This window comes from Fistularia commersonii, chromosome 9 (assembly GCF_037954325.1).
Source record: "Fistularia commersonii isolate RoL2024-O1a breed Wild chromosome 9, RoL_Fcom_v1.0, whole genome shotgun sequence".
NCBI lineage: Eukaryota > Metazoa > Chordata > Actinopteri > Syngnathiformes > Fistulariidae > Fistularia > Fistularia commersonii.
In genome coordinates this window covers 5,432,191-5,459,939 of record NC_141292.1, presented here as the reverse complement: position 1 = coordinate 5,459,939, position 27,749 = coordinate 5,432,191, and the positions used below count along the sequence as shown (strand labels likewise).

General features: G+C 37.2%; 1 protein-coding gene across 1 annotated transcript in view; it reads right to left on the bottom strand.

The window, feature by feature from the left end:
• brinp1 (bone morphogenetic protein/retinoic acid inducible neural-specific 1) overlaps positions 1-27,749 on the bottom strand; it is a 125,321-nt gene that overhangs the window by 54,704 nt on the left and 42,868 nt on the right. Inside the window, exon 3 of the mRNA XM_086152121.1 lies at positions 6,230-6,420. Coding sequence (XP_086008247.1) covers positions 6,230-6,420 — 191 coding nt within the window. The remainder of the gene's footprint in view (positions 1-6,229; positions 6,421-27,749) is intronic.

Below are 27,749 nucleotides of genomic sequence, written 5' to 3'. Positions count from 1 at the left end.
ACAGTCCCTTTAGTTTTTTTTTTTTTTTTTTTTAATGCATGTATGCTGATGTCAATAAGGGTTAGGAGTGTAAGTGGGGTTTTAAAATAGCGGAATGGCCAGAGGCACTCCATTAGGTGTTAATGGTACATGCGGGTCACTTTATGGAGCACATAAAACTATACTGCTTCGCACTGAAGTTGCGCAATGGAAAGAGGCTAACGGGTTTTTAGCGTATAGACGTAGCCTCATAATGTGTTTGAGGTGAAATCATTAGAATTGCATCTGTTTTTTTTTTTTGTTTTTTTATCTAGAACAGACACGGCAAAGGACCCATCATAATTATACTAATGTTTTTTTTTTTTTTTTTTTTTTTTACTTCATTATCAAAAATGAAAATGTGTCCAAATGCTGTTATTAAAATATGCATTCCATAACGCATCTCTGCATCCCATGTTAGACTTAATAATCTGAAAGCATGACTGAAAGCCCAGTCCCTCCGTTCAAGTGGCCCAGATGATGTGAACTTGTTTCCATTTGGTAAAAAAAAAAAAAACAGCAAAATAAATGCTACGAGCTCATCAGAAATAATGACGAATCTATCATCTATTTCTCAAATCAACTAAAATTTGAGTACTGCTTATGCAGGGGGATGTTGCTTGGAGATAGCCACGGTCTCAATACCTAGTTACTCCCCAGCCTTTTTTATTTTATCCTTCATCATTTTTTTTTTTTTTTTATTCTAATGATGACAGGACAGCAACAAAACTGGAAATGCTGAGTATGACGTGGGGAAAGGTGGTACTTTTTTATTCACTTCGCACCAGGGCACTGTCGGTTTGCTGCATATAAAACTCATCAGCCCCTGGCTTCGGTTGCTTCAAGTCATCGAAGGCGCACTCGACTGCTGGGCTGAAAAGGTCGGCCAAAGTTCTCTCTAGTCATAAGTTGTGTGTTCACCAGATAATAGCGGGGGAAATGAGTTTTTTTCCTTTTTTTTCTCGAAACGCTGACTCCGATACAGCTGAAATCTATATTCTGTTGCTCAGTGCTGCAGAAAAAGAAGAAGCCATTCGATTGACAAGTGCGTCTCTCAGCACCGTCAGTCGTGCGAACCGCTCGCTCATCTCGAGGTTGAAGGAGAATTTTATTTTTCGCACCGCTCCCATTTCTACCGTGCCGTAATCACAATACAACGAAATGAATTTTTGTCGCAAGATATTCAAGTTCAAGTTTGCGTGGTCGTGCGTTTCTCAAACAACTCGATAAACCCTGAACTTTCTGAACAAAACCCGACAGATTGCACAAAGAAACAGCACTAGCAGCACTTAAAGTGGAACGCTGATTTCTGACGTTTAATGGAGCGCCATAGTCAGATGCGATTGAACACGTCGCCGCTTTCACCAAAAAGCAAATGTTTTCTTCAAAGTTGGTAGCAAGACTCTCCTGGAGGATTTACACGCAGTCCTGATGTTGCAATGAACCCCCGGGATCGTCTAAAAGGTTCTGGCTTGTGTCGCTAACAAACAATAACGCACCTACTGTTCAAGGCTGCAGGTAATCTAAAGTTTTTCTTAAGTACAAACGTCAAACAATTTTTATTTTTTCTGTTTCAGCTTCACAAATCGGTTACATTATTGAGATTTGTCTCACGATGTCCTTTGTCAGAAAGTTCAAGTGTTTTTTTTCTTGTTTTTTTTTTTCTTTTTTCTTAAAGCTTCTGGCATCCCATGGGCAGTGTGTATCCAGGAAGCATTCCGGTCATATGCTTCAAAATCCACATCTCTTGATAACTACTTCAAAAGCGTCTTCGCATTATAAAGAAAATTCAGCTTCAGGTCATATATAGTTGTAGTTTAAACAGAAGAAAAGCAGCAAGTAATTGATAAGTATTTCCCCAAACACCTTTAGCAGGCTCCATCAGTCTGCGGTGTTAAAAGACAAGAGCTGAAGACGTCTCTCTCCCTCAATGCTTATGAGAATGGAGGCTATCCACAAAAAGCTGTGACACGTTCGCTTGCGTCGTCTGGAATCTGAAAAGCAACAATCTCAGATGGGTTTCTTATTCCTTAGTCACTTTTTTTCTCTTAAATCACGGCAATTATTTTTTAAATTTTCAAATACCTCAGTTTTGAATCTTACAACCACAGGAGGACATAATCTGTAATGTGATATATTTGTCCTGCGCAGGATACATTTCTTGTTAAATGAGGACAATTGTATATCGCTTGGCATCACACAGAAATAATACCATCTCAATGGGGGATAAATCTAGGGACGAATCTGAAAAGCAACAATCTCAGATGGGTTTCTTATTTCTTAGTCCCTTTTTTTCTTAAATCACGGCGATTATTTTTTAAATTTTCAAATACCTCAGTTTTGAATCTTACAACCACATGAGGACTCACGTGCAGCCAGACGCTGCCCTGTGTGATGCACCGTTCATCTTCCAGAAAAGATGGAAGAATCCCCTGTATTCCATCATCATCTATTATAGCATTGTGACTTATATATCATGAAGATTTAATCTGCAAAAGAACGTGCAGGAATCAGCAAAACCAAATGTTGAATACAGCTCAACGCTAATTGGAACTTTATTATATCTTTTGAGAATCCCAAAGTCCACAGGGGACGGCACAAACTGTTTCCTTCCTTTCCATTTTATTATATTCTCTGTAATCACAAGAGGCATTTAATGATGCTCTTTTCACCTGACCACTCAAATGTATGCCGGCTACAAGAAGGAGAATTCACTTTGTTCCCCTCTGGAGTCTAATGGCTCTGGAGACCATAAAGTGTCGGCGGCTGCGGAGGAAAATTAGCCTCTTCTTCTTGATCACCAGCTTGGTGAGCACATTTATTGTGCTTTATAACGGTGTTCTTTAATGGGGAACCCCAAGATTGAGATGAGAGCCGTACTGACCCGCGACTTGAAACAAAATGGCCTCAAGGTTAAAGATATTACAGTGATAATTCAAACAGTGAGACAAAAATACAAAGGTGATATATATATATATATATATATATATATATATAAAGCATTATCAATATCCATTCTTTAATAATTTTGTTCATTTTATTTTGGCAAAAGGCCCATGGCAGAAGTGATACATAAACACTTAACGTTTTCATTTTTTTTTTTTCACTGTAGCACAAATATGGTATCCCAAACACAACAAAAAATGAATGAAATAAATAACCATACCATATTTAACAAGCAGATTTATTTTCTTTTATAAAAGTAAACAAATCTTCATATTATTGGGCCCCTCTTTCAAACAACTGCTAAGCCAGTCTTGCTTGTTTACATTATCTTTGGTGCCAATGCTTAGCATGGATTTGGTGGAGCTGTTCGGTCGCCAAAGCCTTCCAGAGGAATCCCCAACTAATGTCATCTTTGTGATCATTTGGGTTCTTCGAGCAGGAAGTGCTTCAGTGAAAGGAAAACTACTTCCTGCGCAGTGTTTCAGCTATTTCCTGTCCGCTCGATCATTCTGACTTTTTTGGGACTTTAACTCCCCATTGAAGGGTAGATATATTGTTGTTTCTCCATCTTGTTGGAGTTGGACCTGCTACCAGATCGTGTTGGAGCGCCGATGTGCTGCAGGGAGTGGAATTGTGGGAATTTGGGTAATTTTGTCCTGTCTTTTTGTGAAGTGCACCAAGATTAGTAATCAAAATCATCATGATAGTCAATATATAAAATATTTATCTATCTATATATATATATATATATAGAGAGAGAGAGAGAGAGACTTGAAATTTCAGGACTTAGGTTCTAAGTTTAAATATTACATTTCATTTATTCCAAATAAGTCTTTCCTGGTGAATTACATTACCGAGAATTGAAAATGCTATCACAACTCTAACCCCCTACACCTAATTATTAGCTGGGCAGTTTAGCTGAATTATTAATGCAAAGCATTTCACCACAATCTTTTCAAATAAATGAAGTTGGTAGCAAGTTTTCTTTATTATTAATATGTTTCTATGCTTCTGCAGAGGCAGCTTTAATAGAAGTGTCAGTACTGATGAACAGACGGGGTTTAAACATATTCTCTAATTAATGGACGGGACAAAGGATCAAACCGCGCAATTTTGTTCTACAAAGGATTTTAACTCGACGTATTAAGACTCTTAGTCTCATCCACACCGTTATTACTAACTTGTCTTCTCAGTTAAATGGCGATACATGCTGAATGGATCCCACTTAAACCTGCTGCGGAGGACATGCGACTCTTCACATTGGCAAAGTAGAAACAAAAAAATAAGGAAAATGTGTTTTAAAGGAATAAAGGTTGCATGCAGAATGTATTACTCTTACGAGGCAAAAGCCTAGTTATATTACATTTTAAGTAAAAACTGTTTTGTTGAGGTGTTCAGAGCCGTCCCTTTTCCCATGTCCTTCAAAAACTTGAGATTTAGCAGATTCATGGGGAAAACATTTTTAGAATTGGAATCGGTGGCACAACCAAGACACTGCCGTAAGCAGTTAAAGCCTTTATACCTCTCATTACAGTAAAAAAAAAATAAATTGAGTATTAAATGTAACTTTTACAACTCTCCATTTCTAGAATCTGAAAATTCGATCTTTATATAGATTTATGCATCCATCATCCTTTCAGTATTTCCTTAATTATATCTCCTTTTATGAGAATATGTTCATATTCCAATTCTTATTCCTAAATATTTGGCCACAATGATTATGGATTTGAAAATCAGCAAGATGGGTGAAGGCTAATAATAATAATAATAATAATAATAATAATATGGTCAATTATTTTTTGATTAATTATCATAGCATTGTTATTATTTTTAACAAATAATAATAATAATTATTCAAACTGCCATAGGTGTGGGGATATTCAATGTATTTATTTGTTTATTTATTCATTCATTTACCTATTTATTTTCCATTTTATTATATTATTCATTTTTTATTTACCAGCTAAAATCCCTTCTCTAGTTACATATCCTGCCGCTCTTATCAAACAATTAACATATGTTTGACATTCTTATATAATCACTTGGACAACTTCTGATTGAACTACTCGGGGATAGCAAGATGCCGAATCGCCCTCTTCCATTTCAGGTTTTGTTGGAATTCAACTCCAGAATAAATTGATAATAGCATAAATCCTCTGTTAAGTCCATCTAATAGAATAACTTTAATTTTAAGTTCTTATCTCTAATAAGGATGCCTCCAACACGCCTCCCGTTGCATGTATTCTTGGCCAGTCCATATGCCAGGGGGGTCAGTGGTCAACCCAGAACCTGCTGCAGGGATAATATCCTGCTCAGCCTGAAAAGGCCTCTGGGTCCCCCAGGAAGAGCTTAAGGGAGTTGCTGGGGACAGGGATCCTTGTACCAACCTTTGCAGCCTGCTCCTATCATAGCCAGTACTCCCCAGATGAGCAGCGGGACAATGAGGGTGATGCTAATGAAGATGAAGGCATTGTATTTTTCATTCTGAATCCTTAATACGCTGCTGGAATCCCCACGAAACGATAACACGGTGGTTAATTTTGAATCTCGAATGACCTTGATCTTGAAGATAATTCCACATCCTTGACGTCTGCCACACCAAATCTCGTCACAATGTATGAGAGCAGATGATCTTCCGTCACATCAAAACCGGCAAGCCTGCTGAAGTTATATTTTAAATACAGAACAAAATGTTCAGATTGCTTTTCCACCCTGTAACTAGTTTTAAGTCCTATCACACAATGTCAAGCTGTCAATTTCTAGACTTCACCCAAGATGCCAGCAAATCATACCCCTGTTTGTTTGTGCAATTAATTTATTGCTGTGGGATTTCATAGGAAGGTTTCTTATGTCTTCCAGGATTAATTTGTATTTCTTAGCCTTTGCATCTTTAGTTAGTCATCCCTGACTAATGTTATCCTTCTTGGTTTTGTTTTTGCTGTTTTAATTTGATTGAGATTATATATATATATATATATATATATATATATATATATAGAGAGAGAGAGAGAGAGAGAGAGAGAGAGAGAGAGAGAGAGAGAGAGAGAGAGTAAGAGGGAGATTTTAACATTTTTTTTATTACATCTAATTACATATATAGGTATTTATTAATAAGTCATGTATATTTTTTATTACATATATTTATTTCCGATTGAAAGCCAAGAAGGGTTGTGACTGCAGGTCAACCACAGGCTATTTGAAACAGCGTCGAAAAACATTTATCAAGCATGGAAGAACACAAATGAAATAGGTAAAGCTCTCTTACCTCCCAGCGTGGCTGAAATGAGAATGTGGGTTCCATATTTCTTGATGATGGTGTGGATGAATTGCTGAGTGGTCGGTCTGCGTCCCAGCAGGCGAACACTCCGCTGGAACTCGGGCATAAGTGGCACAGGGTTTCGGATCAGGTCCCGTCTCTCGATTGCAGTGTTCCTCACCTTCCAACGTGCAAATTCCCTGAAAAAAGGATGAAAGAGAAAATAAATAATCTATTGAAAAGAATAGATAAATAATTAAACACATAAAAGTAATATTACAACATATAATAATAACAACGGAATGTAATCAATTATTGATTGAATAAATAAATTCATATATATATATAAATAAGATATTTTATTATTATGTTAAAATAATAGACAAGATGTTAACTCAGAAGTTGTGGGTTTTTAAATTCAAAGTCACACCCTCTTCCAAGGTTCTAAATTATCACTGCACAATTATGGTAGTAAAACAGACTATCATGCATATTTCATATGTTTGGTGATTAAGCTTTCAAGACTGCCATGTTAATTTATTCAGTTTGGCAGTAATGATGAAGTCACCGATATTGATTGCATTTACTTCTATGATTACGATATCAATTTCTCCAGCTGTTGTAAATTCTACATTTGTTGGTTTTGATTACTTTTATATGCCTCATCATTAAATAGATGGTGAAATATATTTGCAAGGGGATCACAATGTCGATCTAAATCACGACTGAGATTATAATACCCCGTCTTCCTTCGTTCACAAAAAATGCAAAAATGCAGAAGAGACTGTGTTACTAAAACAGCAACTAACATATCTGTTCACTTTATATCTGTTTTTTTTTTTTTTTAATTAATATATTCATTTGAACTGACTATTATCAAATATGTTCATTTATGTTTCACACAGATTGAAAGACATGCTTTCATGTCCCCCTAATGAGTGGATTTTTTAATTATTTTGGCGCCCCGAGGAAAACACTGCTGCAATGGACACTGGACGGAGTCACATCAGGAAGCAAATACAAATAATTATTAAAAAAATAAATAAAAAAAAATCAAGGAATCATGACACTTAACTTTCACAGCTGGAAAAAAACAATAAAATTCCAAGTTGATGAAACTGGGTTCAGAAATTTATTTCCAGAAAATTATAAAATATTTGACAAAAAATTGCTAATTACTCAAGTAAAATGCACAATGAGCAATTTTATGAAGGTGAATTTGGGAGAGTAAAACATTTCTGTGAATCAATTAGAACACAAATGTCCTTCCTCTTACTCCTTAAAGAAAGTAAAATGAACACCCTGTCAACCCTAATGCTCTGGCTGCATTCAAGTCATATCTTTATCACATAGTGCAAAAAATAATTAAAATTAAAATTAAAATTAATAAAGCTATAGATTGAGTGTCTAAATATTTGATTTCCCCAGGTTAGCATGTTTTGGGACCTTTGAGGGACATATTTTTCAATAATCTTGCAGGTATGACATAATTTGGCCTGAAAGAATTCCCATTCCTAACTCCCAAGTAACTTCTTGCTAAGTTTAACATGTGTGTGAGTGTGTGTAAGTGTGTGTGTGTATGTTTGTATTTTCCACTTCTATCCTTTTCTTTGATTTTTGTAATTTTAACTTTTTATTTATCTATTCATCCATTTATTTATTTATTTAGTTAGTTAGTTTGCTTATTCATTTTTACCACCAAATTTGTTTTCTTTATTCTAGAGAAAATCTTCATTTTATAGTTATTTTTCAATTCAATTTAAGGCAAATTATTGTTTGTTGCAAATAAGTTTGAGCGCGTTTCATGTTGAATTGTAGAATTACACACAATTTTTCCAGAGTATTTAGACCTTTTTTTTTTTTTCATTTCCCAGGGTTCTTTCCAGTTTCCTTCCAAAGTTGAAAAAGCAAGCAGTGGTTTATATGAATTTCCCCACTTTGCCTTGTCGCCATTATTCAAATACTTGATGAGTAGCTTCAGGCTTGGCTTTTTGTTGAGGTCTCACTGTGATCCTCAGTCAACAAGAAGGTCTGGACTGATACATTCTCACCCCATGATGTCAATTATTGATTCTCACAGCATGTCAAATTCTGATGCTTTCTCACTCCTCGGGCAACTTATCATCAAATACGCGTCACGTCTGCACGGATAGCCGACAGCTTTAATAGGCTTAGTTCTACTTGTGACATTTCATTTCCTTTGAAAGGCCAACATAAGGTGAGTTCGAGCCGCAGACCGTCACACTTTTGGGTAGGAGATTTGTGTTTGCTTCCCGTTTGTATTTATCAGCTTCTCATTTGAATTCATTGACCTGGGAGGAAGCATGTGCTCCTCATGTCACCCCTCTGGTTAATTACGGTAAGACCCTAATAGTTGCTGTCATCGTATCCGGTGATTTTAATAATTAATGAAGTTACTGCTGTGCCATTCATGCACAGAATGATTCATAACCTCGCTCTCTCTCTCTCTCTTTCCGTCTCTGTCTCTCTCATTGGAATATTGAAATGAAACGCAGGGCTCGCTTCTACTGAGCTCTGTCTGCAGGTTTTAATTAGCTGCATGGAAAGCCAAACATTTATGTGAGCAGACTGTCAACATGATTGTTTCTACCAGTCCCGTGGTCACCATGCAGTGGTAAGGATAATTGTTAAAATTTAAAATCAAAATAAAATTGTGTTGATAAAGTGTTTTAAAAAAGGACATACCGACCGTCAAAATGTATAAAAAATAAAATTTGCAATATCCTAATAGCTCTGTATATTTATCGTGCCAGAAAACCTGCTAATCAGCATGAGTGGACGGCTTTGACCACGCCCACCGCTGTCCTCATGCACAATTTTAACAGATGAAAAAGCTCAGATGTAAAAACAACAAACAGTCTCAAACCTACTTTTGCTGGTGTTGTTCCAACAGGAAAATAAAGATCCTTAAAAAGTAAAGATTTTTAATTTCATTTGGGGCGTCAATTTGATCAGTAGGTTTCCAAAAGCCTCGCTGTTTCGCTGTCTCCTAGAACGACATGTCTGTTGTGTCTTTTTGAAATTGTATTTTTTTCTTCCTGCTATTTATTAAGTCCTGTTTTAGCTTAGATTCACATTTTAACAATAGTACTTCAGCACTGCTTCTGAGACGGCGAGACCCTTTAACTAACCCTGCCATTGATTCACCGTGTGTCCTCACTTGCACGAGGAGGCTAAGGTTGCAGAGAGATGGACCCGATTGGGATTTATTAGAACCAACAAAAAGACGATCGCGGTCATATTGTTAGAAGGCAGTTCACACTCAGAAATGTGCGGTTTATTCGGCCATTCTAAGGAGGATGAAAAGAAATTACCACAAAGGCTCAATTATTATTCATTCATTCATACATCCAACTAATTATTCATTCATTCATTATCTATACTGCTTATCCCGCAATAATGGTCATGGGTACTGAAATCCATCCCAGCTGTCATTGGGTGGGAGGCGGGGTTCCCCTTTTATTGGTTGCCATGTTATTTACTATTATTATTATTATTATTATTATTATTATTATTGTTGTTGTTGTTGTTGTTTTTGTTGTTGTTATTATCATTATTATTATTAGCATTATTGTTAAATTTTTCTTGCCTTCAATGTTACTGATATTATTATTATTATCATTATTTTTGTTATTTTTACAACCAGTAGTAGAGCAGTCCTATTTATATTAGAATTATCATCATCATTCTATTTTGTTCTTATTGTTGTCGTTATCTAAAAAAAATCATAAACAAGCAATTCCATTTATTTTCCATTGACTCTGAATTCTCATCCTCAAATTCATTCGCAGGGAACCGATGGCTAACATATTACAATGACACAACGATATCGTGCAAGTAGCTGCGTTTGAGACACAAAAGCTTAAAATGTCATACAAATGTATATCTTGGCCATTGCTTTCTAGCTGGTACCTTAAAGCTATACTGTATCCGCCTCCACTAGGAACACTCTCTTCTTAGTATAATTCCCAGTGAATCTCTCTCACACTCTGTCACTGCCAATTATTATATAAAACTTTATATGGCAGCCATATGCGTGTTGGCCCTTCTGCCCCAGATTAGGTATGCCAGCAGATGGAATCAGAGACATGATTCAGTGCTTTACTCCGAAGATCCAAGAACAGTTTAATGACCTATCAAAGGAAGTTAAGATGAGATAAATGGCATCGCGGCTCCAAAGGAGGGAAATGGGAACACAGGTGATTATTTCTTTATGGTCTTGGAGTAACTCACGTGGGAGGATGGCTACATTACATTTGTCCGTCTCTACTGATTTCATAGGCTGGCCAATGAGGGTATAAAGAACCATAAATAACCGTTTAATTACCTCCACCAATGGGGTTATGTTTTTCGCTGCCGTCTTATAGTCTGGCCATTGTCGAAATTAAACAAACTACTCGGGGAACTGACAAAGTGGATCGCTGGCAAAGGAACCCCTAAAGGTTCATTATGGATCAAAATTTAAAAAAAGGCGGATAATTAATTTATCCATCCTTTTTGTAAAATTGTGATGCATTTCATTTTCTGATGGATTTTTTTTTTTTTTTTGTAGCTACAGTTTGAGAAAGGGTAACTCCATTTTCCAAAATCGTCCTCCAGGTATCTGCGAGACCACAATTTTCACTCCACAGTCAAAATCCTTCAAATTGTTACTTTATTATCAAAATTATTGTAATTTTCTCCATGACCTTAATGAAATTAATGGGTGGAAAAAGTATGGGGATTTTATTCTCCGGACTTGGATGCCATGATTAAAAAAAAACAAAAAAAAACAATATCGATATCGATATCTCAAAATCTCAAAATATTCACAATGATGGCACCAGAGCTGTCTTTTGACATAAGACAAAAGTCAAGAGGTGCTTCTTAGCTTCTTTCAGCTCCGTCGCCAAGGGTAACCAATGATTTTGTGCGCAGTTAAAACTTTTCAGGTCATTCAGATCAGCCTTCCAGACATCTTGTCTGACATCTTTGGTGTCTATTAAATGCGCAGATGACATTTCTATTCTGTCACCTCTATCTAATGCCGGGTTTACGGCTTAAAATATTCCAGTTGCAGACTTTAAACTGGCAGTAGAACAGAAATCATAAGAAAATATTGAGAGTTATCGCTGAGTCATGCGCGCTCCTGACATCTTAGTCTCTAAGTGTACGCTTATGGTCCTAGTGCAGTCATAGCTTGGTCTTTACCTAGTCTTACAGGTTACGACAATATCAAACATGTTTGATATTATCTTATTATATCAAGTCTTAATGTTACATCACCGTGAAGACTGAATCATCAACCAAGAGATGATAAAAAAAGAAAACCTGGTAGACAAACGATCGCCAGAGCAGTATTAGAGTCAGAGATAAAAAGTATTATAATTATAATAATAATAAGTATATTATTATTATTATTATTATTATTATTATTATTATTATTATTATTATCAAAGCCCATAAAGCTGACTATAATGATAATAAAAATACATTTTATTTAAGGCCTATTAGTGATGTTTGAGTTAGTTTACTTCCCTTTTTTTTCTTTTTTCTTTTACTTTATTTCAAATATCCATATTTGATTTATATATTTTTCAGATGTTCAACTCCCTGTTTCCTCCAATTGCATTTTTGGGACAAATAAAGTTCCTCTTATTGTGATTCTGATTATTGGACTAAAATTGCAGAGGCTCTGTCAATACTCTGTGAAAATATTTCAAAGATTTTGTTGCAAAAACATTCTTGCAGCATTTTTTTTTTTTGTCACCATGCAAAGTATTTTGGCAATACTAAACTTGCTTGATATTAACGCAAGTGTTAGTGTTACGTTTCCGTAAAGACTGAATCATCAACCAATGATCGCCAGAGTGGTATTGGCAGGAGAGATAATAATAATAATATATTTTATTTAAAGTGCTTTATTGATGTTGGAGTTACTTCACTTTATTTTAATCTTTTTTTTTTTTTACCTTTATTTCAAATATCCATATTTGTTGTATTTTTTAGATGTTCTTCCTCCCTTGTGTTCTCCAATTGCATCTTGGGGACAAATGAATTTTCTCTAATTCTGTTTATTGGACTTAAATAGCAGAGACTATTCAAAGAATGTTGTTGCAGCAAAATCTTCGCAAAGTCTTTAGGTGTGAGACCCACAGTCTTGAGTCTCAGCCTTGTCTCAGCATACTAAGACTACGCTTAGATTCAAGACTCTGAAAATTGGTCTTGAGATGTGATGGGATGTGTTTGTTTTACACAAATCTTTTGCAAAATCTTTAGTCTTCAGTCCAGCAGAACTTGGCTTTATATGGCTATTGAATGGAATCATGCCCCTTAAATTGACCTCAATGGCCGAATCAGCCCATTCTGTGAAGTTCCTTGAAAATCTAGGTCACGGTCAATCGTCATCAATTCTTCTTCATCAGTTCTTGAAGAGGCTTCTCAGATGAGAAGTGAGATATTTCAAGGGAAAGAACCATTTCCCGTGATTTGACAAAGGCTTTGTGCACAATGTTCTATTTCTTCTTGTGGCCCGTTGGGCTGCTCCCCTCAGCAAATCACCCTCCTCATCTTCTCTGCATCCTACTAACTAGCTTCATGTCCATGAATCACCTTCTGGGTCTTCCTCTGAACCTCCTGCCTGGCAGCTCCAAACTCAGCACAGTTCTACCTACATATTCCCATTCAACACCTTTGTAAATGTCTAAACCATTTAAGTCTTACCTTCCCTCCAAAATATCTAGCATGTGGACTTTCTGATCCTTTCTAGTCACCTCACTCCCAAAGAGAACCTCAACATCTTCATCTCTGCCGCCTACAGCTCTGCTTCCTGTCTCCAAACGAGACACAATGGCTGGTCTTACCTCCATCTTGCACATATTGTTCTACAACTCGATAATATAGTACGATTCAACGTAGAAACCCCACATGATATGTACATTTTGTAAAACAAATAAATGATAAACATCTCGTAAGTCTTAACTGAAGGCATTTTCATCCCGGGAGATATTGGACAGATTTTGGGGGAGTCTGAACCCTTAATTCTGTCTTTGGTGAATTAAATAGCCTTCCCACATCCCAGGTACAAGTTGTGACAAAACGTCACAGCAAAGCCTGCTATTGTGATTTTGCAGAATCAGTGGGTATTTAGATGTAACAATTGATTTTTTTTTTTTTTTTAAAACATATCCAACACTTATATATATATATATATATATATATATATATATATATATATATATTTCATGATATGCATATTTTGGCTTGGATAACAATGACTCAAAATCGGCTTGCATCTCATCAATAGTCCATCCTAGCAAACATATCAATAAAATCGTCATGAATTGAAAGACATATTTGATGGAATCAATAGCAGCTTGTATATTTGGTAGAACAAACAATGTGATCCAAACAACATACGGCAAATATCTTTTTTTTTTTTTTTGGGGGGGGGGGGTCTGTGTGGATAACAAACTTGACTTTCAAGATAACACCAACGGAGCCTCGTCAAGCCAGCATTCTGTTTGACTGCCACACATTTCCTCCCTGTGAAATTGTCTCAGCTCAGCTTAGTCAGTTGACGATGAAGAGAGCCTCCCCTAAAATATATTACTGTAATAAAATCGCCAACTCCCTGATCTCACGTCAGAGTGAGTATACCCACGGAATAAAATCAGAGATAATTTGTTCTAATAAATGTTCCGGGAGTTCAACATGACAGCTTCTATTTTCGACCACCTGAAGAAAGGAGCGATAAAAGCGCGGGAGTCGCAATGAAAAGCTACGTTTTTTTTTTTGTTTTTTTTCTTCACATTGAGCCACCGCTCTGCATTTGAATTGCTGGATTCACTGTGAATGCAAATCTGCAGAGGGAAGTACATCAAGGCACACGGGGACTGTCAAAGTCAACACACCAGCGATAAAGCCGGTAAAATCAGCTTTGAATTACCCAGTATTTGCATTAAATATGGATATGGAGTGTGTACAGTGTCTCGCATCTACAATATTGTCCATCCTTGTTAGAGGCAAATGCGAAGCAGAGGCTTCGAAAACCAACTAGTGAAGTCTTCTTTTGAGGATCCGCAAGATGTGAAACCCGATGTAGACCTACGACTGAGACAGCGGGATGCAAACACATTAAAATTTTAACGGAAAGCATTAACACATTTACGCGAACGTCCTAGTTTATTAAACTGAATCAGTTGATGTATCACACATTTCATTCACTGTGTCAAAGTCAATAGTTAATTTAAAAGGGAAAAAAAAAGTGATTTAAATAAATGAAAATAGAAAAATAAAATAAATCAAAGTGATCATACATCATACCAGTCATAAGGAAATATATATATATATATATATATATACACACACACATAGATAGATGGATAGATAGATAGATAGATAGATAGATAGATAGATAGATAGATAGATAGATAGATAGATAGATAGATAGATAGATAGATAGATAGATAGATAGATAGATAGATTATATTTTTTCTTTTACTGTGCTGTAAAATCTGTGCTGAAACTTACACTGCAATCCTTGTAATTTAGAAAAGTAGTGCGGGAAATGTGCAACATATAATTTGATTTACGTGGCTGCAGTGTAAGCAAATCAGGAAGTATAGTATCATTATTTTTTCTGGCAAAAAGATATATTGCTCTGAACGGTTCAAGGACAGAATTCCGCTTCCTATAGTTATAATCAGCATTTACTGTAATTGCCATTTATTACAAGTGTTGCTGTATTTAGCTGAATGGAAAAACTGCAATGCGAGGCCATCGGAACAACGAGCATCTGATACTTTTGACCTCCACAGCTTCAGGAATGCCTTGTTCCAACAGCGTGTCTTAATTTCTTGTACCAGGATTGAACACAGGCAGTGCAATTAGTGAGACGCCATTCAAATTCTCAACTTCTCTCATCTTCTTTTTATTTTTGTCATTATTGTCTGTCACTGCGATGTAATGGAGTAAGGCATCAATTTGCCAGTTGAGTCTTTTACAAAAAGTCCTTAAAAGTTAAAGACTAAAGGAGACAATAAGTATAAAAAAAAACAAAAAAACAAATGAGTTTACTTACAAAACTTGGGAATGGGAATCAATAACGCTGACAGAAATACCTAACAGCTCGTTTTACCTCATAAACCTAGAAATTCACTTCAGAACGGAACAAAATTAAGGGAACTGCTTCAGAATCAAATGATTCAATGATTGAATGTGACTGACTTGATGGATGGCAATCCTTGCACTGGATGCACTCATTAATTATTCATTCGATTGTTGTGATTTCAGTTGATTCATTTATGGATTTTTCTAGCTATTCTTTTATTATTTTTAATCTTTTAATTTAATTTAATTAAATGTTTCATTTTTCTGAAAATGATGCTTCATTTTCATATGGATCTGAGAGGACATTATCAAATATCATATTAACACTGTCATATGACCATTGGTTAATCTCCTCGCAAAGCAGCAAAGTTCAAGCAACAATAATAATTGTGGTGTAAAAGTGGAAATATTCCACATTTGGCAAAGGCTGCTGCCTAATTTGTCTTTCCAGTCATAATTTTCACATCAACACAAGGAGTCCCGGACTTTATAACCCTTATCAAATCATAACTGTGTGGCAATTATCATAACCACCTTAAGAATGGACATTTTCTGAGAAAAGTAATAATCGAAGCACAAGCCGTAATGTTTTGGTATCCTTAACTTTATAAAATTAACTCCTATTCCAAGCCAAGACAGTCTGGCTGTGTGCCCTTAACAAGTCATAATGCTTTTGGAACCTTAAGGGAAGGGAAAAAAATGCAGTTATTTACTTTTAAAACCACCTTTCCCTTTTAATCCAATCCCAATTCAATATTTGAAGGTCTGAGGAAAGTCCCGAATGATTGGTTAAAAAATCTACATGGAAATGGACATATTACATAACTCATATACTTGCCACAAACTGTAAAAATAACAGACAGAACATTTATCTTATTTCTTTTTTTTTTCTGAAGTGATAATAACACAGGTCGAGTTCAACTCTTCTTTTATTACTGTATAATTACCTATGTAGTAATAGCTTTACTCGTTTTTCCCCGACTTATAAGGTCACTTGAATATCACGGCTGCAGACAATAGGTCATTATGGATGGAATAAGTGATTATGGCATGCCATAACACCTTGCAGACAGCCTGCTGTCTCTGTCTATTAGAGTTAGACTATATTGACATCCTGTGAATATCCCCACGAGCTCAGCGGCAGGAAATGTACAGCATACAGCGTGACTGAGCGCGCTGCCGACTCCGACCTGATGAAGATCAAAAAGCTTCTCCAAGTGATGACATAGGAGGAAGTAATAGATGTGTAGAGAAAATCTCTTTTTTAGTTTAGAGTATAGTATGGCACTCCCCTCTGATACTCCAGATAGATAGTTTGTCTGATGATAGCCCTCCAAGGTGGAAGATGGTTCAGGAAGTAGTGAAGTGAGCAAGGGCCTCTTTAGCCCCGGGACTTAATGGAGTGCCCTACCGGCTGTATAAGAGTCCACCAGATGTGTTGAAGTTTCGTGGAAACTGATGAAGGTAGTTTGGAAGAAGCAGGTTATTCCCACAGCTTGGCACAGAGCAGGGGGAATCTTCATTCCAAAAAAGAGATAAGTCAGTTTAGACCAATCAGCTTACTTAATTTTGAAGGGAAGTTTCTTTAGTGCGGTGGCACAGAGGCTGTCTAGTTACTGAGGAAAGAATAGGCTAATTGATACTTTGGTGCTGGTGATGATTTGGCCCCAAATCCAGTCAGCTAGGTGCGAGAAGCAGGATTTACATATAGTGTTGTTAGACCTGGCTAATACTTTCAGGTCAGTGCCACATAGGCTGTTATTGGAGGCTTTTGATTTTTTTTAGAATGCCAGGCAGTTTAAAGGGTTTAATAAAAGCGTATTTTGCTGATATTCGGCTCCGCATTACCAGCGTAGAGCACAGCTACAGCATGGCAGTAGCTGGAGATGCAGGGTGCATAATTTCTCCATTAGCTTTTATTATGGCAATGCATGTAATTATTAGGGCTTCGAAAATGGGTGGTAGGTGGAGAAAGGCTTCAAGGAAGGCTGTGTTTCCCCCCAATTAGGTCCTACATGGACGGAATGATAACAGTGATGTCAACTATAACATGTACTAGCAGGTTGTTGAAGAAGTTAGATCAGGGATGGGCAAACTACGGCCCGCGGGCCACATCCAGACCGTTGGTCTTTTTAAGCCGGCCTGCCGAAGATTGGTACAGAATTCATACTTGATGTGAATGATTGAATGATTGGATCAATGAATGTGGGAGCTCAAACTGGAGGTCATTTCATTTTTTGGAGCTACTTGAGACCACTTGAGAATTTTCCTGAGCTGAATGACATATATTGGCTCTGTGATTTAGCCTTTACTGTGGACATACTGACACGCGTGAATGAGCTGGATGTGAAGCTAAAAGGGAAAAACCGGTTTGTGCATGAAATGCAAGCAAACGTCAGAGCCTTCAAAACTAAACTGGTTCTATTTTCAAAGCAAATGTCAGATGAGTCTGAAAAGTACTGTCAACAAATGCATTTGAACCCTTAACGGCCCCGGTGCTGGGGGATGGCATCCGACTGCTCATGGTTCATCTATGATGGGTTAATTGCAGAGAATAAATATACCCATGGCGATTAATGAATTATTATTATTATTAGATGGTTTGATGAAAGACTTAGTGGTAAGGGACAATTTTAGCAGTTGAGGCAGGAAATGTGTCAAGCCATTTCAAGTATAGATAGGTTAGGGCTCCCAGGGAAGCTGAAGTTTTGGTGCTCGCGGTTTTGGTTGTTGCAATCTTGTATTTTGACGGTTACCCTGTCAAAGGCAGGGAAACTAGAAAGGATGTTGAACTCAGTTAATAGGACATGGCTAGGAGCACTACACTTGCATTGAATGGAAAAGGCATATAGGAGTTGCCAATTTCTAGTCTGTCAGAGGAGTTCAAGTGTGCAAAGGTTAGATTGGAAATGACTCTCACTCAGTCAAGGGACTTGGTGGTTTAGAGTGTGGCACCAAAAGTTAAAACAGGGAAGAAGTGGAACCCAAAGGAGGTGGTACAGCAAGTACAGACAGCCCCTAGATGAAGGGATATTATAGGCTTGGAGCATCACGGGCGTGGAGGCTTAGGGTTGGGTGTAAGAAAACCGGTCTGGAGCAAGGCATCAGTTGCAGAAAAGAGGGTGTTGATAGTTGATGATTTACATGGGCAAGAAAAGGCATTCTAGAGCAGTGTCACAGGCAAAAGCAAGTACAGTGGGTAAATTGGGAGGATGTGGAAAGGAGAGTGTTGAGGTAAAGAGTTGTGGAGCTTGGAGGGCCAATAGGATTAGGTTTATCAAATGATGATAAACAAATGATGTGCTACCATCTCTCCGAGGACGCTGGCTGTCCGTTGTGTTCTAGGATGGGCACACTTGGACATATATTGCCAAGGTGTAAGGTTACTCTTCCCAGGGGCGATACACTTGGTGTCATAACCAGGTGTTGAAATGTTCGGCAGCAGCAGTGGAAGAAAAGCGGTTAGAGATAAAATATGGAGTTGGTAATAGGGAGGCTTTGCAGATTACATTTGTATGCAAGGGAGAAAAGGTTAGACCATTTAGGACCAGGCACCACTTAGAGCAGCTAAGTGTCCGTGGGGGCCTGGGGAGTTGATGACTGATTTCAACAAGCAGCTGGTCGTCCCAGCCTATATAGTTAGCAACCGGCTGGATATGTTGCTGTGGTCTGGGGTAGAGAGGATAGTGTATTTTATCGAACTTACGGTCCCCTGGGAGGATTGAGTTGAAGAGGCTTGTGAGTGCAAAAAGGCTAGGTATGCTGAGATGGCAGCAGAGGCAGAGCAGTGAGGTTGGGGGGCTCGGTTGCGGCCTGTAGAGGTGGGCTGTCGTGGCTTTGTGGCAAAGTCTGCCATTGCTATATTGAGTTGGACATTCGCAGCCGGAGCCTGATACTTGCGGTCATTAGCATGTCCCTGGCATCAGAATGAGCAGGTAAATAGTTGCGGCTAAGGAGGAGGTATGGTCGCTGTGGAGGCCACTAAAGAAAAGACTGTTTGTTTGTTGATCAGCTATGTAACATGGAGGGAGGTGTTTCCATCACACTGAATTTCACTGTCAAGCCTTCTTGAGGTGTTGCGGGCCTAACGCGATGAAACGCCGATGAAGGAAGGTGCCCACTTGAAAACCCCAGTGTTATGCTTCAGGCTGCTGTTATGGCTAATATAGGTATGTGGTGACTGTTTGGTAGGGTGTTAGCTTGCTTGTTGTTTGTTGTAGATAGCTTCTCTACAGCCTGGAATGGGCTTCTAGATGGGTTTCACCTAGGATTTTGGCACAAGGGGCAATAACACCTCGTCCTGTATATTAATGAATGCTGACCCAGCAAGGAAGAGGGCAACATTTTCCCCCAAACTCCCATGGGTGAAAAAAATAAAATAAATTGTTTTCATTCTCTCTGTCCCATCAATTGTGAAAATCAAAAAATATATATAAAGAAAGGATGATATATTATCTCTCATTTGGCAGCGTGCTTGACCCCTAGAGTCTGTTCTGTTAGTACCGTAAGTAAATAATAAAGTTTTGATGATGTTCCATTTTATCCACAGTGATTGATTGAACAGAGTTTTATACAAAAGTAAATACATAGAATACAAAACGAATTCTTCTTGTTTTCCTCCTTTCTTTTTTTTTTTTTACTCATCTGGCTGGACAGAATGAATAACAACCATCAACCAAGGGCTTTGTCACACAACTATATCATGCGTCATAAAGTCCGCCCACCCCGGCAATAATTTCAGCAAAACATTAACGCCGGTGACATTTTTAGCATAAAGTATATTATGGCAGCTGGATAGTTACTTCCCAGCATTTATCATCTTCCGCTGTGGCTCAAAGACAGAGAAGTAGATGGTAGCCATGATTGGATATAGCGAGCCCAGACAATCAGCAATATATACATTTATATATATGCAATTTTCAAATTCTAACATATTTAACCTGAATTTTAACGGGTTCGTTCCGTGGCCAGTGTTCAACCCCTGCAGCAAAATTCGAGAAAATCATTCTGGCAAGTTCCCACAAGCTCACTGAAAGACTGTTTGACAGAGGCTATAATTGAGCGAGGGAGGATTTCATCATGTTTTTTTTGGCAACGTGAAAAATATGTTTGGAGGATCATTTATTATCGAGGTGATAATTACCATGTTTTTTTTTCGGTACATTAGAATAGTAGACTGATTAAAACACATTACTTTAAAAAATCCAGCCCTAAAGCTATCCAGTGAAAATGATACTTATATATGTGTGTGTGTGTGTGTGTGTTTGTGTGTGTGTGAGTGTGAGTGTGAGTGTGAGTGTGTGTGTGTGCATATACATACATACATATATATATATATATATATATATATATGAGAAGAATTCTTCAGGAATTAATTTGTAGGTTTTAGCCTTTGTGTCTTGAGCTAATCATCCCTGACAGCTGTATAATTTTTAATTTAATTGATAATTTTATCTGTTATATATATATATATATATTCATTTATTTATATATATATATATATATATATACATTTATGTATATATATATACACACTCTTCCCTTTTTTTAACAGTCAAGGATGTATTTTGTGACGATAGATACATCATTTAGCACGCTGGAAGTCATAACAAATGTTTAATTTATAGTTACATAATCTCCTGAGCACGGTCGCCGCATTGCTGAAAGTTTCAACAGACTTTGAAGGCTGTTTTTTATTGTTTTGTTTTTCTTTATCTTTTTCTTCTTCTTCACATTCTCTGCAGTCATCCAGTTCACACTGCTCTTCACACAAAACATGTTTCAACACTGATGAGTCAGTCAGTTCTGCTATTCTGGTCCTTATTCCCAGGATACATCATTGAATTCAAAAAGAACTAAATGAGAGGGAAAAAAAAAAAAAAAGAAGGTTTTTCACTCTAGTTCCTTGTTTCCATCCACTGCACTTTATAATTGTATCTCTGCGTTATTCCAGAACCTAACACTTTTACTCAGGAAAAAAGGTCAGCACTGGATTGTAAAAGATTATTTTGTTCGGCGCGAATGACATCTAGTTGTTGTTGTTATGTTGCGTTAACCACTCAGAGTGGTTATTTCCAGGTGGTGTGAATTGTCTCCTTGATAAGCAAGGACACAGTCAACATCAACAATGGAAAATGTTTCATTTATAACCATTTCTCCCACCGCTCATCTCTTACAGATCATCTCACCAAGAGTTTAATTTGTGGTGGGAATGGGTGCAATATTATTTTGAATAATATTTATGTTGACATTAGATTCAATATTAGATTTACTGTAATATTCGCATTTGCTGTGTCAACACTGAATACTCTTGAGGGTAACGGCTCATTTTCAGCAGACGATTGAAAGAACGGGGCTTTCTGCCGCCGTCTATTATTCCCTGCAAGAAAGTGTAAATTGTCAGGCTGAATGTTTTTGTAAATGAATAATAACTTCCAGGTTTTTATTTTTATTTCCACTTAAGCATGCTTATTCTTCCCGATTTTCAATAACTCGTGTATCCCAACGGGTCCGTGACACATTGCGGCTCCGATACGGCTGATTGCTGGCCACTCTAGACAATTACTGTGATTCTACCAGCACTGCATCAGAACTGTGCATGTCAGAATACCAGGAGCAGCTCTCAGCTCCGCTCCAGTAACATTTCACAGCGAGTTTATTTTTGAATTTTCAGAGCAAATCGAGTGAGGCGGAAGGTCATACACACACACACACACATACATAACAAAAAAACAAAAATCCACAACATTGCATCAGGTTGGTTTTCAGAATACAACACCTGAGACTCGGCTTGTCACCGTTTCAGTGACTTGAAACGTGAAACACGAGGGCAGTTTTTGGCCTCCAAGTCCAAATGATTATCTCTAAGTTAATTGTTTTGACTGCCTCCTTTTATTTACTTTTTGAAGAGACCCATATCTGAAAAATAGTATTCACTCATCTCAGCATTCATATGCAAAGGCAGGAATAAACACCATGTTCCAAGGTGGCACAGTGGCCTCGTAATGAAAGTTCCTGGTGTGAATTGAATGTTTTCCCTGTTTCGGGAAGGTTTTCTGTGACAATCCAGAAGCCAGTAGTAGGTTAAATGTAGACTATAAATCGCCCAGATGTTAAAATTAGTCCAGACCCCTGCTGACAGCTGGGAAAAGCTCCAGCTTTTGAGTGCAGCTCGAGTCGAACAGACAATGAATGAATGGATTTGTTATAGACACAGATGATCAGAGAACAGGAACATTTTATTATTGTTATTATTATTGTTATTATTGTTGTTGTTGTTGTTGTTATATTTTATTTATTTTTTTAGTTAGTTAGTTGTAGTATAATAATAATAATAATAATCAATTGCCTTAATCTTTGGAACGAGCCTGAGTTATCATTATTTTCTCCTTAACAGTGCCTTGTCAAGAGCCTTGTCAAAATACACTAAATTGCCATGAATTAATAAATGAATAGTCATAATAGACATAAAATACATATTTTATTTTACAGTTTCAAATAGGAATGAATAAAATGCTACATATAGATGAATGAATGTGCACGGTGCAATTTGATAAAGGCTGTGAAATGAAATACCAGATAAAGTTTTCTTTTTCTAGTCAACATAATGTATTATCATGTAAGATATTAATAAGCACAATGAAATTCCTCAGTCACGTTAACCGCATAAAATGTTCTGGCATTTCGGCATTTCTGTAAATAATTGTCTTGCAGAAAATATCAGGGCATTTTCACACATTTCTTTTGTGCCTTGTTTAGTTAAATGAAATACATAGGGAATAAAAAAAGCACTAGTGAGCTGCAGAACTGAGGACACTTAGATCCAATGAGGGTAATTTCCCTATAAATGACATTGTGAAATGACTCTTCCACACTGACTTATTCTCTCTCATTTTGCACGCGATGTTCCCTCACACAGAAACATTACGCCATGAGCTCACCCTGTTTTGTTTTGGGTTTTTTTTCCTCCCGAAGCAATTAAGATAATTGTTATTGCATTTAGACCGGCGTAGCACCAAGCGAGGTTTATGACTTACCATACGTGTCTTATTTTAGCGGCAGTCTCCTTGAAGAACGAGAGGTTCCAGGATTTACATCTCACAGCGATGCATTCACTTGAGCACTTCATATGATTAACCAATGACCGATGAAAACGTTTAGAGACCTTGATATAGGCCCGGCAGTGCATTCTCGCCATCTAGCCCAGTTTTCAGGGAAATCTTGCGCATAAATCAGTGTTTGTTTCACCAATTACCATTAATATTTATGCATTTTTACCTGACAATATCAACATCAGTGCATCTGCAGTGGTAATGGCCACCATGGCAACAGCAGTCACTTATTCTTATACTCTTAAATACTATTGGGATAAACAGGACACTATTCCAAAAAGGATAAAATCATGTGATAAGACAAAATGTACATGGTAGGGTTGGTTGACTGATCGGTTGGTTGGTTGGTTGGTTGGTTGGTTGGTTGTTTGGTGAGTTGGTTGATTAATAGGTTAGTCCTGATATCCAGAGCTTCTGCTTACACTAAAAATCAACCGTAAATAGTTTTCCGTGTGCTTGATTGATCGCTGACTTTGCACAACGCTAATGATTCATGGATCAACATCAAACACTCACACACACGCACACACACACACACACACACATCTGCTTGCCTGCTTGCCATTAGGGTTAGGCAAAGCAATTCAATACTCCAAACAGCTACCATCAGCCAAACAGCCCATGATTGCTGATATTTTCACGCAAATATCAAGTCCGCCTGCTGTGATGCATTTCAGGACCATTTCAGAGTGCGGTCGTTGTCTGCCACTGTCTCTACTAGTCTGTTTTGTTCGTCCGACCAGGCTCCACAGCTCCACTTGGCTTGTTGATTGGCCATGAGATTAATTATCTAGTAGGTTGAATTCTCGAGGAGGCTACAATTAAATTAGCTCGGTAAATTTGAAAAAAAGAAAGGAGAAGGGGGCTCAGCCAATCACCAAATTAATGTATGTATGCTCGAGTCGAACAGACAATGAATGAATGGATTTGTTATTGACACAGATGATCAGAGCACAGGAACATTTTATTATTGTTACTATTATTGTTATTATTGGGGTCTGTGTATTTCCAGTTGCTCCTCTCATGTCCATGCATATTGAAATTAAAAACAACTAAAACAAACATAAAAAAATACTAAAAAAAATGCCCAAAAAATACAATAAAATACTATAAAATACAAAAACAAATATTATGTTAAATTAAATCAAATTAAATTAAATTTGCAATTCTAAATGCATGTTTTTAGCCCATGCAACAGCTGCCGTCATCCTTTTACCAAAAGAAATCTCAGATCTTAAACAATGTATTTGCTCACGGTTAGCACACGGTTGACTTCCAGTGAAATACAAAACTCATTGTTATTCTAAATTTTGATGGACAGCTAAAAGGATGATCAGTTTATTTTATCATGTCAACCTATTTAATTATAACATTGGGGCTGAACGGTGTTTCAGGGGAGTGAAATGAAGTAAACAACATAACAGATGTTTTGGTGCGCTGCGTTTCATATCTCTTTGGCCCAGTTAAACTACCGCTATAAGAAACACTCTAACATCTTTTAAAGTAGAGTATAACATCGTATTCTGCGGTGTTTGTGTTCTCTTGAGGACAGCAATTACAGGTATTTCTTTGGGGTTAGAGACCGTGAGCCAAGACCACAGAATCCCGGTTCCTGTGTTGTACGAGTATTTTCCAGCAGCCTGAGGAATGAAAGGAAAAAAAAAACATCTTGGCCTGTCATGGTAATAGGCAGCCAAAGCCTCGCAATAAATCAGACAGACAGAGATACAATTGAATTCCTGTATGAGTTTCAACCAGTGAGAACCAATGAAAATATTAAAGAATGAATCTTAATCCGGTGCTGCGGTGCAGTATGAAGCAATATGCAGGAGGATCAGAAAGAGGCCAACTAATACTTTTTGGTTGACTTGAGGTATTTGTGCGTGCTTGTTTTATTTATTTTTCACCTCAATAATGGTACGAGCCTTAGTCAGAAAAATGGCTGTCTATGTAGAGCACAGAACATGGGGCGGAGCCATCTATGAATTTGTTACAGTGCAGCTCGAAAAAAAAAAAAAATATCAGCGTAGTCAGATACCATCAGTGGATTATCAAAGTGAAAGACATAATGGGCTCAGAAGAAAATCGGGTGCATGTCAACTATAATTGCTTCAGACTGTCGATGTTGCCAGATGTTAATAACGGCACTATACACACTGCCGGATGGAGGCAGAGGCATTGTTTTTTTTTTTTTTTTTTCTAAGAATGGCCTCATATGCACTCGAAAAAAGAACAGGTACAGTATCATTTGAACATTTAACACCTTATTTTCTGGTGTAATCCCATAATTAATACCAGGCATCTCCTTGCCGAGCTTTTTTTTTTTTTTCCATATCAGTCATTCCAGCCATTCCAGCTTCCCTCGGAGACGTGGCATCATGCAGCAGGCATGACACGAGGGCTAACGTTATGGACTCCATACGGCTGGAGTTATGGCTTTAGTCCGATAATTACCATATTTTTGCCCATGCAAGGGGAACATGGGATATATGCAGACAGCAAGCGATCCAGTCATTTTGAAAGGATTACATCCGCATAACTGTGATGTTTAAGATCAACATGCTATAATACCAGCTTTAATCTTACACTGAGAGGGTTCAAGTGGGGTAAATGTGTGATTCTCTCCCTGACTCTCTGAAAATAGGATTTCTAAATTTGACTTTTTGAAACTGTCTATTGCAGCAATGTTACTTGTAAGGTCTAAAGAGCGGGTGACACTTATGAGAACCTTCATTTAAATATGAATTGCATGTGAGTAGAATTGTATTACTTATTTATTTACAATTACTACCATCATACCGTTAAGAAAGCATATTTTGGCTGGCTCAGCTCAATTTATTTATCTATTTATTTCTTCAATTGTTTTTGCAACTCATTTATTTTTTTTTTTTGTTTGTTTTTTTGGGGAGGTCATAAATTTCATAAAGCTCAAATCAAAAAAGAGCCAAATAACAAAATAAAAAAGAAACAAAATTAAATCTGCCCTCTTGCAAAATACCAAAATAAGTCTAATTAAATCCGCTCAGCATTTATGCAGGCCCAATCGAAGCGTTTTTTTATTGTTGGGTGTCTAAATATGTACACAAATTGTAAATCAAATCTAATTCCATTTTACATGAGCATGGGTTTTAATGTAAAAGCAATGCTTAAACCACATGTAAATACCTCAGAATCTCTCCATTAATTGGAACATATCAGCAAATGGGACACGACTAACTGAATGGAATAATATTCCTGGCACGATAGGTTTGTGAGCTGAATCTGGTAATTAGGGAATGAAACAAAATGGATCTAATCAAAACCAATCTCTTAATTCACTATAATCCGAAATTTGATGGGACGCGCCGTCGGAAAAAGTGAACGCGGCCGGTGAGTGACACAAGAATATCTTTAGGGTAACGCGGGACGATTGTTGCAGGGGGAAAACGGCGATAGTATTACATCATAAGACATCTCAAAATATCTTTTCTTTTTGTTTGTTTATTCAGAAGAGCGCACTTACAAGATTATTTCCCATATGCCTCTGCCTTTCACGCAGAGTCTAAGCACATTGTGTGCATTTGATGAAACACTTCATCATTCCTCGGCCAGTAATGAAATCACCAACAATGCTCTTTCAATCCGTATACAACACAGAAACCTACCAAGGTCACGGCACTCATACAGTGAAAGGAAATAAGCCTCCTCTATGCGGCATATTGAATCCCATCCATTTGACAGTGAACTCAATTTGCACTGAAATAACTGTCAGTTACACAACAAATAAAGTGGCGCAACGCTGATGATATCTGTGGGCTGCGTTTGTGTTGCTATTGTTTAAATGAAACTTATCAATTTCATCACCCCTTCATTTTTAATTAAGTGCAAAATAGCTAAATATTATCGATACTTCAACGTGGTTCATTTCAGACTAAATGCTCTTCATTAGTGTGTCATGTTTGGATAAAATTGGATATTCGGATAAATCAATTATATTTGTTAGTGTGTTAACACAGATGTAACTCGCACTATGCACAGATATATTTTATCTTTTTTTTATTGTTTCTTTCCTTGCACAGTAGAGCCACAAAGAAAATATATTCTTGGTCTAACACTGACGTAGATTTTTTTCCTCCTTCAGTTTTTTTATTTTTTTTTTATTCTTCACTTGCGCCATCAAGTCATCATCAGTGCTCATATAAGGCCACCAAAGACAGCTGTGTAATTATTTATAATGTCTTACTTTTTAATGATCACAAACGTTGAGCTGTCAGCAGCTGTTTCTAAACTGAGGAAGACAAAAAGAAAAAAAAAAAAAAAAACGGCAA